The 17,282-nt window shown below is 42.7% G+C and overlaps 1 protein-coding gene across 1 annotated transcript in view; it reads left to right on the top strand.

The window, feature by feature from the left end:
* Nucleotides 1–33: 33 nt before the first annotated feature.
* LOC311117358 (serine/threonine-protein kinase Nek7-like) overlaps nt 34–17,282 on the top strand; it is a gene marked incomplete at its 3' end in the record, with an annotated part of 39,762 nt that continues 22,513 nt past the window's right edge. The window contains exon 1 of the mRNA XM_084192315.1: nt 34–92. Within this exon, the coding sequence (XP_084048441.1) occupies nt 42–92 (51 nt within the window). The 5' untranslated portion in view covers nt 34–41. The remainder of the gene's footprint in view (nt 93–17,282) is intronic.

Raw genomic sequence — 17,282 nt, 5'->3', positions numbered from 1 at the left:
TCCTCTCTTTCCTTTTGATCTCTTGATAGATATTCGACTTGATGGATGCCAAAGCTCGGCAAGATTGCATCAAAGAAATAGATCTCTTAAAGGTAAAGAACCAGAGAGACGGAGCCCATTCACACATAGGAAAACAATTTATCTGTACCAGAGGTCTGGATGCTTGTGTATGTAGCGGAGAGTGGGGTAAGTTGAGCCATCCCTTGTTTCTAAGAATCCATACACAAAATGGATCATGTGAACAAATATTTAGGAAGAGGTCATCATTTCGTGTGAGTCTGTGAAGGAAGAAACCATATAGAAAAAGTGGTAAGCAAGTTAAGTCCAAAAAACTGATTTTCACCAAGTCAAATTAATTAATTGTTTTAGAGGTTTCATGATGCTTGTATCTAAACGAACATAGATAATTTAAAGATTGTTCTATAAATCAGTTGGGGTCTCTATAAGCTTTAATATGAGGTCCTAAACCTAGCATTAATGTGCGTCCTTGTAGCTGCGTGGGCTAACATAGTCAAAATGTTTGCATTGGGGTAAGTTGAGCCAATGGTCACCATACCCCATACAAATGATGATTATATTTTGTCAGTTTAATGCATAATAAAGGGAATGGAAAGGGGATATCTAGTCAGTTGTACAACTGAATGCATTCAAATGAAATGTGTCTTCCGCATTTAACCTAACCCCTCTGAATCAGAAAGGTGCTAATATGCATAGTATTTGTGACCGACCACCTTAAATAATAAATAATAATAATAATAATAATAATATGCCATTTAGCAGACGCTTTTATCCAAAGCGACTTACAGTCATGCGTGCATAATTATTTTATTTTTTTTGCGTATGGGTGGTCCCTGGGATCGAAACCACTACCTTAGCGTTACAAGCGCCGTGCTCTACCAGCTGAGCTACAGAGGACCACAAAACCTTGATTTGGTCTTATGTTGCAACATTTGAATTTGTGTTTTTTACATTGGATAAAAGTAGAGACTCTGAGTTAGAAAATGATATATCACTTCAGTTGAGGAACAATGGGAAAGTAAAGTAATGGGAAAGTAATTCTGCTTTGAAAGTTGATAAACTTGCAACCTCACCTTTGAGAAAATGGCCCTTGATTGTTTTGGTACCTACTGGAGAGCTCTTCTTTGTCTACACCCATTCAGCATCGTTCACCCTCTTAAGCTTTAGCCCCACCCATCTCTTTAAGGATTCACATGAGGCCATGTGCTAAACAGAGTGAGTAATGCAGTAAACAACCAAATATTTCAAGACTAAAAGTGGTGAAAGTAGTAGCCTACAATAAGGAAAAACTCCAGGTAAAAATACACTTTATCTAGTCCTTGGCCTATATCCTAATCTGACTTTGGTGCAGGTCATGTTGTTCTTCACATTACCTTCTCTGGTAAACACACACTATATCAAATAAAATCAAACTTTATTTGTCACATGCACAATAAACAGAAGGTGAAAACGTTACAGTGAAATGGTTACTTGCATATTTGCATAGTAGCAATATCAAAAATAGAAAGGGTCCAGATAAAAATATTTTGAAAATATTTTATAATTATTACATGATGCTTACCCAGACACACTTGTCTAAATTGATGGGTCATGTGAAATAAATGCTATAACCACCCTCCAGCCAGCTAAGTGGAAGGGTCACTATTGTCTAGACATGTACACATGTTCATGAAATAAAATAGATGGCTGTTTCTCCCCCAGACACACCTGGCTAACTTGATGGGTCATGTGATCATCTGGAGAAGTGGAGTCTTTTGTTTAGACATGTAGCAAGCTAAACAATAAACCATAATCCCATACAGTACAAACGGATTGTCATAGCTAACCACCATGCATGACATACTGTAATCTGAATCTGCAGATACTGGCTGGCATCGTTCTTATCCCTTGCCTGCTAGCTAGCCAACTACGGCTAACTTACTGTCACGTCAAACAGTGCAGACAGAATAACAACAGTAGCTGCATTTGCATTTAAGCTGTTCTCTAGTGACATTTATTTGCATCCATCCATAACAATGAGCTAATGAGGCCCAATTTCGCCTGGCATAGAAAATGTGCTCGCTCGTCAGGACACTATTGTTCAGAGGAGCTAGCCAACAACACAGCTAACACAATCACTTCAAACTGAAGCTGGAAAGATTGCAAACTAGCTGCTCTAAGTTTCGTTTGACCTTTTTTCAATTGACATTTCTTTGTATATATCCATACAAATGATGCCAGCTGATTCATGATTTCGACTGGCTGAGAAACGCATCCTGCCTGTCTGTCTCGTCCCAACTCGTTCATTACTATGGGACAGCTGGAGATCGAATTTGAATATTGAAACAGTGTTGCAAATGTCAGAGAGACAGACAGCAAGGTTTATACAAATCGCCGCTGTTGAAAACTAAATGTTAGTCTAAAAGAAATGTGAGATAATGTCTAGATGCTTTTTATAGTGGAGATCAAGTTTATAAATTGCCTGGCTGGGCTGATGAGACAGTGGATTGTGCAGTCAGATGGAACAGAGTAAATAGGCATTTTAACGTCATAGCTTTAGCCGGTGGTAACTTGTGAAATAGACACCGGCTGGAATGTGGTTTTAACCAATCAGCATTCAGGATTAGACCCACCCGTTTTATAATACCCCATAATGACAAAGTGAAGACATGTTTTTAAAATGTTTTGCAAATGTATTGCAATATTTCATTTACTTAAGTATTCACACCCCTGAGTCAATACTTTGTAGAAGCATCTTTGGCAGCAATTACAGCTGAGTCTTTCTGGGTAAGTCTCTAAGAGCTTTCCACACCTGGATTGTGCAACATTTGCCCATTATTCTTTTCAAAATTCTTCAAGCTCTGTCAAATTGATTGATAATCATTGCTAAACAACACATTTCAGATTTTCAAGTAGATTTATGTCAAAACTGTAACCCGGCCACTCAGGAACATTCACTGTCTTCTTGGTAAGCAACTCCAGTGTAGATTTGACCTTGGGTTTTAAGTTATTGTCCTGCTGAAAGGTGAATTTGTCTGCCAGTGTCTGGTGGAAAGCAGACTGAACCAGGTTTTCCTCTAGGATTTTGCCTGTGCTTAGCCCCAGTCCTTAACGATTACAAGCATACCCATAACCTGATGCAGCCACCACTATGTTTGAAAATATGGAGAGTGGTACTCATTAATGTGTTGTATTGGATGTGTCCCAAACATAACACTTTGTATTCAGGACAAAAAGTTAAATGCGTTGCACATTTTAAATTCATGCTGTAACACAATAAAATGTGGAAAAAGTCAAGCACTGTGAATACATTCTGAAGTCGCTGTAAGATATACAATATACCACACCCCCATCCCATGAATTAAACTATAGCCTAGCAATACTATCACCCACTGTCACAGGACACCGTCGCCTACTTACCCCAAGGTGATTCAACTTACCCTGTCCCTAACTACTGTACATTTGCTAAACATATGTTTTCATGAATTCTGATAATTTCCTGGGATACACAACATCCTGAAATATATGTAGATATTTCCCTTGACGTAGTGATGCAGAATGTAGAAGCCTCAACTTACCCCGCTCTCTGTGCGTCTTTCTCTGAAGGTGTGTGCCTCCCTCTTTCTCGCTCGGGTACAGTGGCTTCAGAAAGTATTCACACTTTGTGTGTCTGATTCCTTACATTGACTAATTTTTCCATTTGTTTTTATCTCTCCAATAATGTTTAGAAGGGGGGCAACATCGCCATGGAAACTCCCTCGTCTTTTTGTCTTGCTTTCTTTTCTCTTTCTTTTTTAAATTAACCGTTTTCCTTGATCACCAAGGAAACATGTGGTGGTCTGTCTCTGCTCTCACGATGCCTTAAACATGCGGTGGTCTGTCTCTGCTCTCACACTGCCTTAAACATGTGGTGGTCTGTCTCTGCTCTCACACTGCCTTAAACATGTGGTGGTCTGTCTCTGCTCTCACACTGCCTTAAACATGTGGTGGTCTGTCTCTGCTCTCACACTGCCTTAAACATGTGGTGGTCTGTCTCTGCTCTCACACTGCCTTAAACATGTGGTGGTCTGTCTCTGCTCTCACACTGCCTTAAACATGTGGTGGTCTGTCTCTGCTCTCACACTGCCTTAAACATGTGGTGGTCTGTCTCTGCTCTCACACTGCCTTAAACATGTGGTGGTCTGTCTCTGCTCTCACACTGCCTTAAACATGTGGTGGTCTGTCTCTGCTCTCACACTGCCTTAAACATGTGGTGGTCTGTCTCTGCTCTCACACTGCCTTAAACATGTGGTGGTCGGTCTCTGCTCTCACACTGCCTTAAACATGCGGTGGTCTGTCTCTGCTCTCACACTGCCTTAAACATGTGGTGGTCTGTCTCTGCTCTCACACTGCCTTAAACATGTGGTGGTCTGTCTCTGCTCTCACACTGCCTTAAACATGTGGTGGTCTGTCTCTGCTCTCACACTGCCTTAAACATGTGGTGGTCTGTCTCTGCTCTCACACTGGCTTAAACATATGGTGGTCTGTCTCTGCTCTCACAATGCCTTAAACATGTGGTGGTCTGTCTCTGCTCTCACACTGCCTTAAACATGTGGTGGTCTGTCTCTGCTCTCACACTGCCTTAAACATGTGGTGGTCGGTCTCTGCTCTCACACTGCCTTAAACATGCGGTGGTCTGTCTCTGCTCTCACACTGCCTTAAACATGTGGTGGTCTGTCTCTGCTCTCACACTGCCTTAAACATGTGGTGGTCTGTCTCTGCTCTCACACTGCCTTAAACATGTGGTGGTCTGTCTCTGCTCTCACACTGCCTTAAACATGTGGTGGTCTGTCTCTGCTCTCGCACTGCCTTAAACATGTGGTGGTCTGTCTCTGCTCTCACACTGGCTTAAACATATGGTGGTCTGTCTCTGCTCTCACACTGCCTTAAACATGTGGTGGTCTGTCTCTGCTCTCACACTGCCTTAAACATGTGGTGGTCTGTCTCTGCTCTCACACTGCCTTAAACATGTGGCGGTCTGTCTCTGCTCTCACACTGCCTTAAACATGTGGTGGTCTGTCTCTGCTCTCACACTGCCTTAAACATGTGGTGGTCTGTCTCTGCTCTCACACTGCCTTAAACATGTGGTGGTCTGTCTCTGCTCTCACACTGCCTTAAACATGTGGTGGTCTGTCTCTGCTCTCACACTGCCTTAAACATGTGGTGGTCTGTCTCTGCTCTCACACTGCCTTAAACATGTGGTGGTCTGTCTCTGCTCTCACACTGCCTTAAACATGTGGTGGTCTGTCTCTGCTCTCACACTGGCTTAAACATATGGTGGTCTGTCTCTGCTCTCACACTGCCTTAAACATGTGGTGGTCTGTCTCTGCTCTCACACTGCCTTAAACATGTGGTGGTCTGTCTCTGCTCTCACACTGCCTTAAACATGTGGTGGTCTGTCTCTGCTCTCACACTGCCTTAAACATGTGGCGGTCTGTCTCTGCTCTCACACTGCCTTAAACATGTGGTGGTCTGTCTCTGCTCTCACACTGCCTTAAACATGTGGTGGTCTGTCTCTGCTCTCACACTGCCTTAAACATGTGGTGGTCTGTCTCTGCTCTCACACTGCCTTAAACATGTGGTGGTCTGTCTCTGCTCTCACACTGCCTTAAACATGTGGTGGTCTGTCTCTGCTCTCACACTGCCTTAAACATGTGGTGGTCTGTCTCTGCTCTCACACTGCCTTAAACATGTGGTGGTCTGTCTCTGCTCTCACACTGCCTTAAACATGTGGTGGTCTGTCTCTGCTCTCACACTGGCTTAAACATATGGTGGTCTGTCTCTGCTCTCACACTGCCTTAAACATGTGGTGGTCTGTCTCTGCTCTCACACTGCCTTAAACATGTGGTGGTCTGTCTCTGCTCTCACACTGCCTTAAACATGTGGTGGTCTGTCTCTGCTCTCACACTGCCTTAAACATGTGGTGGTCTGTCTCTGCTCTCACACTGCCTTAAACATGTGGTGGTCTGTCTCTGCTCTCACACTGCCTTAAACATGTGGTGGTCTGTCTCTGCTCTCACACTGCCTTAAACATGTGGTGGTCTGTCTCTGCTCTCACACTGCCTTAAACATGTGGTGGTCTGTCTCTGCTCTCACACTGGCTTAAACATATGGTGGTCTGTCTCTGCTCTCACACTGCCTTAAACATGTGGTGGTCTGTCTCTGCTCTCACACTGCCTTAAACATGTGGTGGTCTGTCTCTGCTCTCACACTGCCTTAAACATGTGGCGGTCTGTCTCTGCTCTCACACTGCCTTAAACATGCGGTGGTCGGTCTCTGCTCTCACACTGCCTTAAACATGTGGTGGTCTGTCTCTGCTCTCACACTGCCTTAAACATGTGGTGGTCTGTCTCTGCTCTCACACTGCCTTAAACATGCGGTGGTCTGTCTCTGCTCTCACACTGCCTGAAACATGCGGTGGTCTGTCACTGCTCTCTGCTAACGAACAAATTAATGACAGGTTGAATCACTCCCTCTGTCTGTGTGATCAGAGGTGTGTGTGTGTGTGTGTGTGTGTGTGTGTGTGTGCTAACTGTTTGTAACACGTTACTATCTCCCATACACACCTAGGTGAGGGCTGGATTAGCCAATCAGAGAGGATACTGGTGCTATGTCATGCTTAGCCACATGCCCCCTCCCTTCCCCTCCCTCCATTCCTCCCTCCCTCCCTCCCTCCCTCCCTCTCCTCCATTCTAGGGGTCAGAAGGCCGATGCACAATATGTAATAATTGATTGGATTTATATAGCGCTTTTCTACCAAAGTGCTTTACATTGTAGGGTGAAACTCACCTCATCCACCACCAATGTGTCACACGCTCACCACATTTTTAAATTTTTTTAATTTTTTTTTGTCATTTAGCAGACGCTCTTATCCAGAGCGACTTACAGGAGCAATTAGGGTTAAGTGCCTTGCTCAAGGGCACATCGACAGATTTTTCACCTAGTCGGCTCGGGGATTAGAACCAGCGACCTTTCGGTTACTGACACTATGCTCTTAACCACTAAGCTACCTGCCGCCCTATATCAGCTATCAGGTGGAGAGTTGAGGAGTGATGCACTATGTATACTAAAGTATGTGGACACCCCTTCAAATTAGTGGATTCGGCCATTTCAGCCACAACCGTTGCTGACAGGTGTATAAAATTGAGCACACAGCCATGCACTCTCCATAGACAAACATTGGCAGTAGAATGGCCTTACTGAAGAGCTCAGTGACTTTCAATGTGTCACTGTCATAGGATGCCACCTTTCCAACAAGTCAGTTCTTCACATTTCTGCCCTGCTAGAATTGCCTGGTCAACTATAAGTGCTGTTATTGTGAAGTGGAAACGTCTAGGAGCAACAACGGATCAGCCAGGAAATGGTAGGCCACACAAGCTCACAGAACTGTACCGCCGAGTGTTGAAGGGCGTAGCGAGTAAAAATGGTCTGTCCTCAGTTGCAACACTCACTACTGAGTTCCAAACTACCAATGGAAGCAACGTCAGCACAATAACTGTTCGTCGGGAGCTTCATGAAATGGGTTTCCATGGCCGAGAAGCCGCACACAAGCCTAAGATCACCATGCGTAATGCCAAGCGTTGGCTGGAGTGGTGTAAAGCTCGCCCCCATTGGACTCTGAAGCAGTGGAAACACGTTCTCTGGAGTGATGAATCACGCTTCACCATCTGGCAGTCCGACGGACAAATCTGGGTTTGGCGGATGCCAGGAGAACGCTACCTGCCCGAATGCATAGTGCCAGCTGTAAAGTTTGTTGGTGGAGGAATAATGGTCTGGGGCTGTTTTTCATGGTTCGGGCCAGGCCCCTTAGTTCCAGTGAAGGGAAATCTTAACGCTACAGCATACAATTACTTTCTAAACGATTCTGTACTTCCAACTTTGTGGCAACAGTTTGGGGAAGGCCCTTTCTTGTTTCAGCATGACAATGCCCCCGTGCACAAAGCGAGGTCCATACAGAAATAGTTTGTCGAGATCGGTGTGGAAGAACTTGACTGTCCTGCACAGAGCCCTGACCTCAACCCCATCGAACACCTTTGGGATGAATTGGAACGCTGACTGCGAGCCAGGCCTAATCGCCCAACATCAGTACCCGACCTCACTAATGGTCTTTGGCTGAATGGAAGTAAGTCCCTGCAGCAATGTTCCAACATCTGGTAGAAAGCCTTCCCAGAAGAGTGGAGGCTGTTATAGCAGCAAAGGGGGCTTACTTACATTCAGCCACAAGAGCATTAGTGTGCTAGCTATATCCCCCCACTAGAACCCCATACTTTAATGAAGACAGCTTCTCCATCCTGGAGGAAAAAATCAATCATTTCCAGACCCAGGGACATGTACTAGTCTGTGGCGACCTAAATGCCAGAACTGGACAAGAACCTGACACCCTCAACACACAGGGGGACAAACACCTACCTGGAGGTGACAGCATTCCCTCCCCAATATGCCCCCCTAGGCACAACTACAACAACATAACCAACAAAAACGGGTCACAACTCCTGCAGCTCTGTCGCACACTGGGTATGTACATAGTCAATGGTAGGCATCGAGGAGACACCTATGGTAGGTACACCTATAGCTCATCTCTTGGCAGTAGTACTGTAGACAACTTTGTCACTGACCTCAACCCAGAGTCTCTCAGAGCGTTCACAGTCAGCCCACTGACACCCCTGTCAGACCACAGAAAAATCACAGTCCACTTGAACAGAGCAATACTCAATCATGAGGCATCAAAGCCAAAGGAACTGAATAATATTAAGAAATGCTATAGATGGAAGGAAAGTAGTGTCGAAACCTACCAAAAAACAATTAGGCAACAACAAATTCAATCCCTTTTAGACAACTTCCTGGACAAAATGTTCAACTGTAATAGTGAAGGTGTAAACTTGGCAGTAGAAAACCTAAACAGTATATTTGACCTCTCAGCTTCCCTATCAAATCTAAAAATATTTAACAGAAAACCGAAGAAAAGTAACAACAATGACAAATGGTTTGATGAAGAATGCAAAAACCTAAGAAAGAAATTGAGAAACCTATCCAACCAAAAACATAGAGACCCAGAAAACCTGAGCCTACGCCTTCACTATGGTGAATCACTAAAACAATACAGAAAACACTACGGAAAAAGAAGGAACAGCATGTCAGAAATCAGCTCAATGTAATTGAAGAATCCATAGACTCTAACCACTTCTAGGAAAATTTGAAAACACTAAACAAACAACAACACGAAGAGCTATCTATCCAAAACTGAGATGTATGGGTAAACCACCTCTCCAATCTTTTTGGCCCTATAACAAAGAACAAACAGCAACAAAAATATACATGATCAAATGCACATCTTAGAATCAGCTATTAAAGACTACCAGAACCCACTGGATTCTCCAAATACATTGAATGAACTACAGGACAAAATACAAACCCTCCAACCCAAAAAGGCATGTGGTGTTGATGGTATCCTCAATGAAATGATAAAATATACAGACCACAAAATTCCAATTAAACTCTTTAACATCATCCTTAGCTCTGGCATCTTCCCCAATATTTGGAACCAAGGACTGATCACCCCAATCCACAAAAGTGGAGACAAATTTGCCCCCAATAACTACCGTGGGATATGCGTCAACAGCAACCTTGGGAAAATCCTCTGCATTATCATTAACAGCAGACTAGTTCATTTCCTCAGTAAAAACAATGTACTGAGCAAATGTCAAATTGGCTTTTTACCAATTTACCGTACGACAGACCACGTATTCACCCTGCACACCCTAATTTACAAACAAACAAACCAAAACAAAGGCAAAGTCTTCTCATGCTTTGTTGATTTCAAAAAGGCTTTTGACTCAATTTTGCATGAGGGTCTGCTTTACAAATTGATGGAAAGTGGGGTTGGGGGAAAAACATACAACATTATAAAATCCATGTACACAAACAACAAGTGTGCGGTTAAAATTGGCAAAAAACACACACATTTCTTTCCACAGGGCCGTGGGGTGAAACAGGGATGCAGTTCAAGCCCCACCCTCTTCAACACATATATCAACGAATTGGCGAGGGCACTAGAACAGGCCCGGCCTCACCCTACTAGAAATGAAGTCAAATGTCTGTTGTTTGCTGATGATCTGATGCTTCTGTCCCCAACCAAGGAGGGCCTACAGAAGCACCTAGATCTTCTGCACAGATTCTGTCAGACCTGGGCCCTGACAGTAAATCTCAGTAAGACAAAAATAATGGTGTTCCAAAAAAGGTCCAATTGCCAGGACCACAAATACAAATTCAATCAAAACACCGTTGCCCTAGAGCACACAAAAAACGTTACATACCTCGGCCTAAACATCAGCGCCACAGGTAACTTCCACAAAGCTGTGAACGATCTGAGAGACAAGGCATGAAGGGCCTTCTATGTCATCAAAGGGAACATAAAATTTGACATACCAATTAGGATCTGGCTAAAAATACTTGAATCAGTTATAGAACCCATTGCCCTTTATGGTTGTGAGGTCTGGGGTCCTCTCACCAACCAATCATTCACAAAATGGGACAAACACCAAATTGAGACTCTGCATGCAGAATTCTGCAAAAATATCCTCTGTGTACAACGATAAACACCAAATAATGCATGCAGAGCAGAATTAGGCCGATACCCGCTAATTATCAAAATCCAGAAAATACCCGTTAAATTCTATAACCACTTAAAAGGAAGCGATTCCCAAACCTTCCATAACAAAGCCATCACCTACAGAGAGATTAACTTGGAGAAGAGTCCCCTAAGTAAGCTGGTCCTGGGGCTCTGTTCACAAACACAAACAGACCCCACAGAGCCCCAGGACAACAACAACATCACAATTAGACCCAACCAAATCATGAGAAAACAAAAAGAGAATTACTTGACACATTGGAAAGAATTAACAAAAAAACAGACCAAACTAGAATGCTATTTGACTCTAAACAGAGAGTACACAGTGGCAGAATACCTGACCACTGTGACTGACCCAAACTTAAGGAACGCTTTGACTATGTACAGACCTGGCTCTCAAGAGAAGACAGGCTATGTACACACTTCCCACAAAATGAGGTGGAAACTGAGCTGCACTTCCTAACCTCCTGCCAAATGTATGACCATATTAGAGACACATATTTTCCTCAGATTACAGAGATCCACAAAGAATTTGAAAACAAACCCAATTTTTATAAACTCCCTTATCTACTGGGTGAAAGACCACAGTGTGCCATCACAGCAGCAATATTTGTGACCTGTTGCCACAAGAAAAGGGCAACCAGTGAAGAACAAACACCATTGTAAATATAACCCATATTTATGTTTATTTATTTTCCCATTTGTACTTTAACTATTTGCATGTTGTTACAACACTGTATATATACATAAACGACATTTAAAATGTCTTTATTCTTTTGGAACTTCTGAGTGTAATGTTTACTGTTAATTTTTATTGTTTATTTCACTTTTGTTTACTATCTACTTCACTTGCTTTGGCAATGTTAACATCCGTTTCCCATGCCAATAAAGCCCTTAAATTGAAATTGAATTGAATTGAAATTGAGAGATACAGAGAGAGAGACACAGAGAGATACAGTGAGATACAGAGCGATACATAAAGAGAGACACACAGAGAGAGACACACAGGAAGACACAGAGAGACACCGAGAGATACAGAGGGAGAGACACACACAGAGACACAGAGAGAGAGAGAGATACAGAGAGAGAGACACACAGAGAGACACAGAGAGAGAGAGATACAGAGAGAGATACAGAGAGAGATACAGAAAGAGATACAGAGAGAGAGAGAGACAGAGACACAGAGAGAGAGACACACAGAGAGACACAGAGAGAGAAAGACACAGAGAGAGAGACGCAGAGAGAGAGAGACACAGAGAGAGAGAGAGACACAGAGAGATACAGAGAGACACAGAGAGAGAGAGAGAGAGAGAGACAGTGAGAGAGAGACACGCAGAGAGACACAGAAAGATGTCCAGAGGAAAACTACAAACAATGCATGCAGGGCAGAATTAGGCCAATACTCACTAATAATAAAAACTCAAAAATTAGCAATTAAGTTTTGGAAACATTTAAATAACAGTGACCCCCTCTCATATCATTACCAAGCCCTGCAATGCCAAGAGCTGAGCAAAGAAAATAGTCCCCTCATCCAGCTGGTCCTGGGGCTGAGTTCACAAACCTGTTCTACTAACACACTGAAGCCTCAGGACCAGAACATCCAATCAATCAGAATAAACCAAATCACAACACAGTCAAAACAAAACTATGTTGCTTATTGGGAAAAACAAGCACAAGCACAAAGTAAAATGCAGTGCTATCTGGTACACCGTGGCTAACTATTTGACCATGGTTACTTATCAAAACCTTAGAAAAACCTTGACAAAGTACAGGCTCAGTGAGCACAGAAACAGACGCCTCACAGGTCCTCAACTGGCAGCTTCATTAAATACCATATCAGAGACTGGTGTTTTGCGGGTACTATTTAATGAAGCTGCCAGTTGAGGACCTGTTAGGCGTCTGATTCTCAAACTAGACACTCTAATGTATTTGTCCTCTTGCTCAGTTGTGCACCGGGGCCTCCCACTCCTCTTTCTATTCTAGTTAGAGCCAGTTTGCGCTGTTCTGTGAAGGGAGTAGTACACAGCGTTGTACGATATCTTCAGTTTCTTGGCAATGTCTCGCATGGAATAGCCTTCATTTCTCAGAACAAGAATAGACTGACGAGTTTCAGAAGAAAGTTATTTGTTTCTGGCCATTTTGAGCCTGTAATCGAACCCACAATTGCTGATGCTCCAGATACTCAACTAGTCTCAAGAAGGCCAGTTTTATTGCTTTTTTAATCAGCACAACAGTTTCCAGCTGTGCTAACATAATTGCAAAAGGGTTTTCTAATGATCAATTAAAATGATCAATTAAAATGATACATTTCGATTAGCAAACACAACGTGCCATTGGAACACAGGACTGATGGTTGCTGATAATGGGCCTCTGTACGCCTTTGTAGATATTCCATTAAAAATCAGCCGTTTCCAGCTACAATAGCCATTTACAACATTAACAATGTCTACACTGTATTTCTAATCAATTTGATGTTATTTTAATGGAGAAAAAAATGGCCTTTCTTTCGAAAAAAAATGACATTTCTAAGTGACCCCAAACTTTTGAACGGTAGTGTTTATTGTTACGTCCTGCCAATAAAGCAAATTGAATTGAATTGAATTGAATTGAATTGAATTGAGAGACACAGAGAGATACAGAGAGACACACACAGAGAGAGATACACAGAGATACACAGAGAGATACAGAGAGAGAGAGACATTTCAAATGTCTTTATTCTTTTGGAACTTCTGAGTGTAATGTTTACTGTTAATATTTGTTTATTTCACTTTTGTTTATTATCTACTTCACTTGCTTTGGCAATGTTAACATACATTTCCCATGCCAATAAAGCCCTTAAATTAAATTTAATTGAGGGAGAGAGAGACACACACAGAGAGATACAGAGATACAGAGAGAGAGAGAGATACAGAGCGATACAGAGAGAGAGAGGGAGACCCAGAGAGATACAGAGAGAGAGAGAGACACACAGAGAGATACAGAGAGATACAGAGAGAGAGGGACACAGTGGGAAAAAGAGGGAAAGAGAGGGAGAGAGAGAGAGAATTGTATAATTATGTATAATTGTTTTTGTTGATATATATAATTGTTGTTGCTCAAACAACTTCATATACATTGCTTTGGCAACAGTGGCAACCACCCATTCATGCTAATAAAGCATGTATTTAATTGAATTGAATTGGGAGAGCGAGAAACAGACAGAGAGAGTGGTGGACACAGATGGCTCTCTTGCTCTGCTATGACGCGTCACAGAGCTGCAACTCTGATCCAATAATACTAATACATCTGCTGGAGTGTGTGTGTGTGTGTGTGTGTGTGTGTGTGTGTCTTTATACCAGATGTATACATGGCTTCTCCTGTAGATCAGTCGTGGTGTGAACATGTCTTTAATCACATAAGAGCAGTGTCGCTCCTCATGCCGCTGTCGCTACTCGCATCACAACCCCTGACCCCTGACCCCAAGACACGTCTACTGTAGCTCTCTCCTTCTCTCTCTCTCTCTTCTCTCTCTCTCAATTCAATTCAATTTCAATTTCAATTTAAGGGCTTTATTGGCATGGGAAACGTGTGTTAACATTGCCAAAGCAAGTGAAGTAGATAGTAAACAAAAGTGAAATAAACAATAAATATTAACAGTAAACATTACACTCAGAAGTTTCAAAAGAATAAAGACATTTCAAATGTCATATTATCTATATATACAGTGTTGTAACAATGTGCAAATAGTTAAAGTACAAATGGGAAAATAAATAAACATAAATATGGGTTGTATTTACAATGGTGTTTGTTCTTCACTGGTTGCCCTTTTCTTGTGGCAACAGGTCACAAATCTTGCAGCTGTGATGGCACAATGTGGTTTTTCACCCAGTAGATATGGGAGTTTATCCAAATTGGGTTTGTTTTCGAATTCTTTGTGGATCGCTGTAATCTGAGGGAAATATGTGTCTCTAATATGGTCATACATTTGGCAGGAGGTTAGGAAGTGCAGCTCAGTTTCCACCTCATTTTGTGGGCAGTGTGCACATAGCCTGTCTTCTCTTGAGAGCCAGGTCTGCCTACGGCGGCCTTTCTCAATAGCAAGGCTATGCTCACTGAGTCTGTACATAGTCAAAGCTTTCCTTAAGTTTGGGTCAGTCACAGTGGTCAAGTATTCTGCCACTGTGTACTCTCTGTTTAGGGCCAAATAGCATTCTAGTTTGCTCTGTTTATTTGTTTGTTCTTTCCAATGTGTCAAGTAATTCTCTTTTTGTTTTCTCATGATTTGGTTGGGTCTAATTGTGTTGTTGTTGTTGTTGTTGTCCTGGGGCTGTGTGGGGTCTGTTTGTGTTTGTGAACAGAGCCCCAGGACAAGCTTACTTAGGGGACTCTTCTCCAAGTTCATCTCTCTGTAGGTGATGGCTTTGTTATGGAAGGTTTGGGAATCGCTTCCTTTTAAGTGGTTATAGAATTTAACGGCTCTTTTCTGGATTTTGATAATTAGTGGGTATTGGCCTAATTCTGCTCTGCATGCATTATTTGGTGTTTTACGTTGTACACGGAGGATGTTTTTGCAGAATTCTGCATGCAGAGTCTCAATTTGGTGTTTGTCCCATTTTGTGAATTCTTGGTTGGTGAGCGGACCCCAGACCTCAGAACCATAAAGGGCAATGGGTTCTATAACTGATTCAAGTATTTTTAGCCAGATCCTAATTGGTATGTCAAATTTTATGTTCCTTTTGATGGCATAGAAGGCCCTTCTTGCCTTGTCTCTCAGATCGTTCACAGCTTTGTGGAAGTTACCTGTGGCGCTGATGTTTTGGCCGAGGTATGTATAGTTTTTTGTGTGCTCTAGGGCAACGGTGTCTAGATGGAATTTGTATTTGTGGTCCTGGCAACTGGACCTTTTTTGGAACACCATTATTTTTGTCTTACTGAGATTTACTGTCAGGGCCCAGGTCTGACAGAATCTGTGCAGAAGATCTAGGTGCTGCTGTAGGCCCTCCTTGGTTGGTGACAGAAGCACCAGATCATCAGCAAACAGAAGACATTTGACTTCAGATTCTAGTAGGGTGAGGCCGGGTGCTGCAGACTGTTCTAGTGCCCTCGCCAATTCGTTGATATATATGTTGAAGAGGGTGGGGCTTAAACTGCATCCCTGTCTCACCCCACGGCCCTGTGGAAAGAAATGTGTGTGTTTTTTGCCAATTTTAACCGCACACTTGTTGCTTGTGTACATGGATTTTATAATGTCGTATGTTTTTCCCCCAACCCCACTTTCCATCAATTTGTATAGCAGACCCTCATGCCAAATTGAGTCAAAAGCTTTTTTGAAATCAACAAAGCATGAGAAGACTTTGCCTTTGTTTTGGTTTGTTTGTTTGTCAATTAGGGTGTGCAGGGTGAATACGTGGTCTGTCGTACGGTAATTTGGTAAAAAGCCAATTTGACATTTGCTCAGTACATTGTTTTCACTGAGGAAATGAACTAGTCTGCTGTTAATGATAATGCAGAGGATTTTCCCAAGGTTGCTGTTGACGCATCTCTCTCTCTCTCTCTCTCTCCTTCTCTCTCTCTCTCTCTCTCTCTCTCTCTCTCTCTCTCCTTCTCTCTCTCTCTCTCTCTCTCTCTCTCTCTCTCTCTCTCTCTCTCTCTCTCGCCTTCTCAATTCAATTCAATTTAAGGGCTTTATTGGCATGGGAAACGTATGTTAACATTGCCAAAGCAAGTGAAGTAGATAGTCTCTCTGTCCCACTCCATCCCCCCACATCTCTCCCTATCCGTCTCTCTCTCCCACTCCTTCCCACTTACTCACTCATTGTCCGATCAACAGGAAAGAATCTGTTAATTAATTTCTCTGCCGGCGGTATGTTGAGAGCCGTGTGGCACAGCAGCCTGTTGTCATCAGACTGTGGTTGTTGACATGCCACAATGTTCTGTCACACACCAGGACAAAGCCTTCTCATTCAACTACAGTGTTTCTGCACCGGCTTAGCCAGCCAAAATGAACTACATGACATATTACAGAAGCAGCTGATGATGGTTGTTTTAAAGGATTTTAACACTTTAACATACTGTTTGTCACATTGTATTGTGTGGTATATTATATCTGTGTTAGAACAGGTTGGGACAGAATATTTCAGCTTTCCAGACCCTGGGAGTCACATTAATAGTTAAACAGTTATTGATACCTCCTCAATTCAATTCAATTTATGGGCTTTATTGGCATGGAAAACATATGTTTACATTGCCAAAGCACGTGAAGTAGATAGTAAACAAAAGGAAAGTAAACAATCTCTCTCTCTCTCTCTCTCTACTTTCTCTCTCTCTCTCTGTCTCTCTCTCTCTCTCTACTTTCTCTCTCTCTCTACTTTCTCTCTCTCTCTCTCTCTATCTCTCTCTCTCTGTCTCTCTCTCTCTGTCTCTCTCTCTCTACTTTCTCTCTCTCTCTCTCTCTCTCTCTCTCTCTCTCTCTCTCTCTCTCTCTCTCTGTCTCTCTCTCTCTCTACTTTCTCTCTCTCTACTTTCTCTCTATCTCTCTCTATCTCTCTCTCTCTCTCTGTCTCTCTCTCTCTCTCTCTCTCTCTCTCTCTACTTTCTCTCTCTCTCTCTCTACGTTCTCTCTCTCTCTCTCTACTTTCTC

This window comes from Coregonus lavaretus (assembly GCF_964263955.1).
Source record: "Coregonus lavaretus genome assembly, contig: HAP1_SCAFFOLD_4728, whole genome shotgun sequence".
NCBI classification, from domain to species: domain Eukaryota; kingdom Metazoa; phylum Chordata; class Actinopteri; order Salmoniformes; family Salmonidae; genus Coregonus; species Coregonus lavaretus.
Note: the sequence above shows the minus strand (reverse complement) of the source record. Positions and strands in the feature narration are given on the sequence as shown.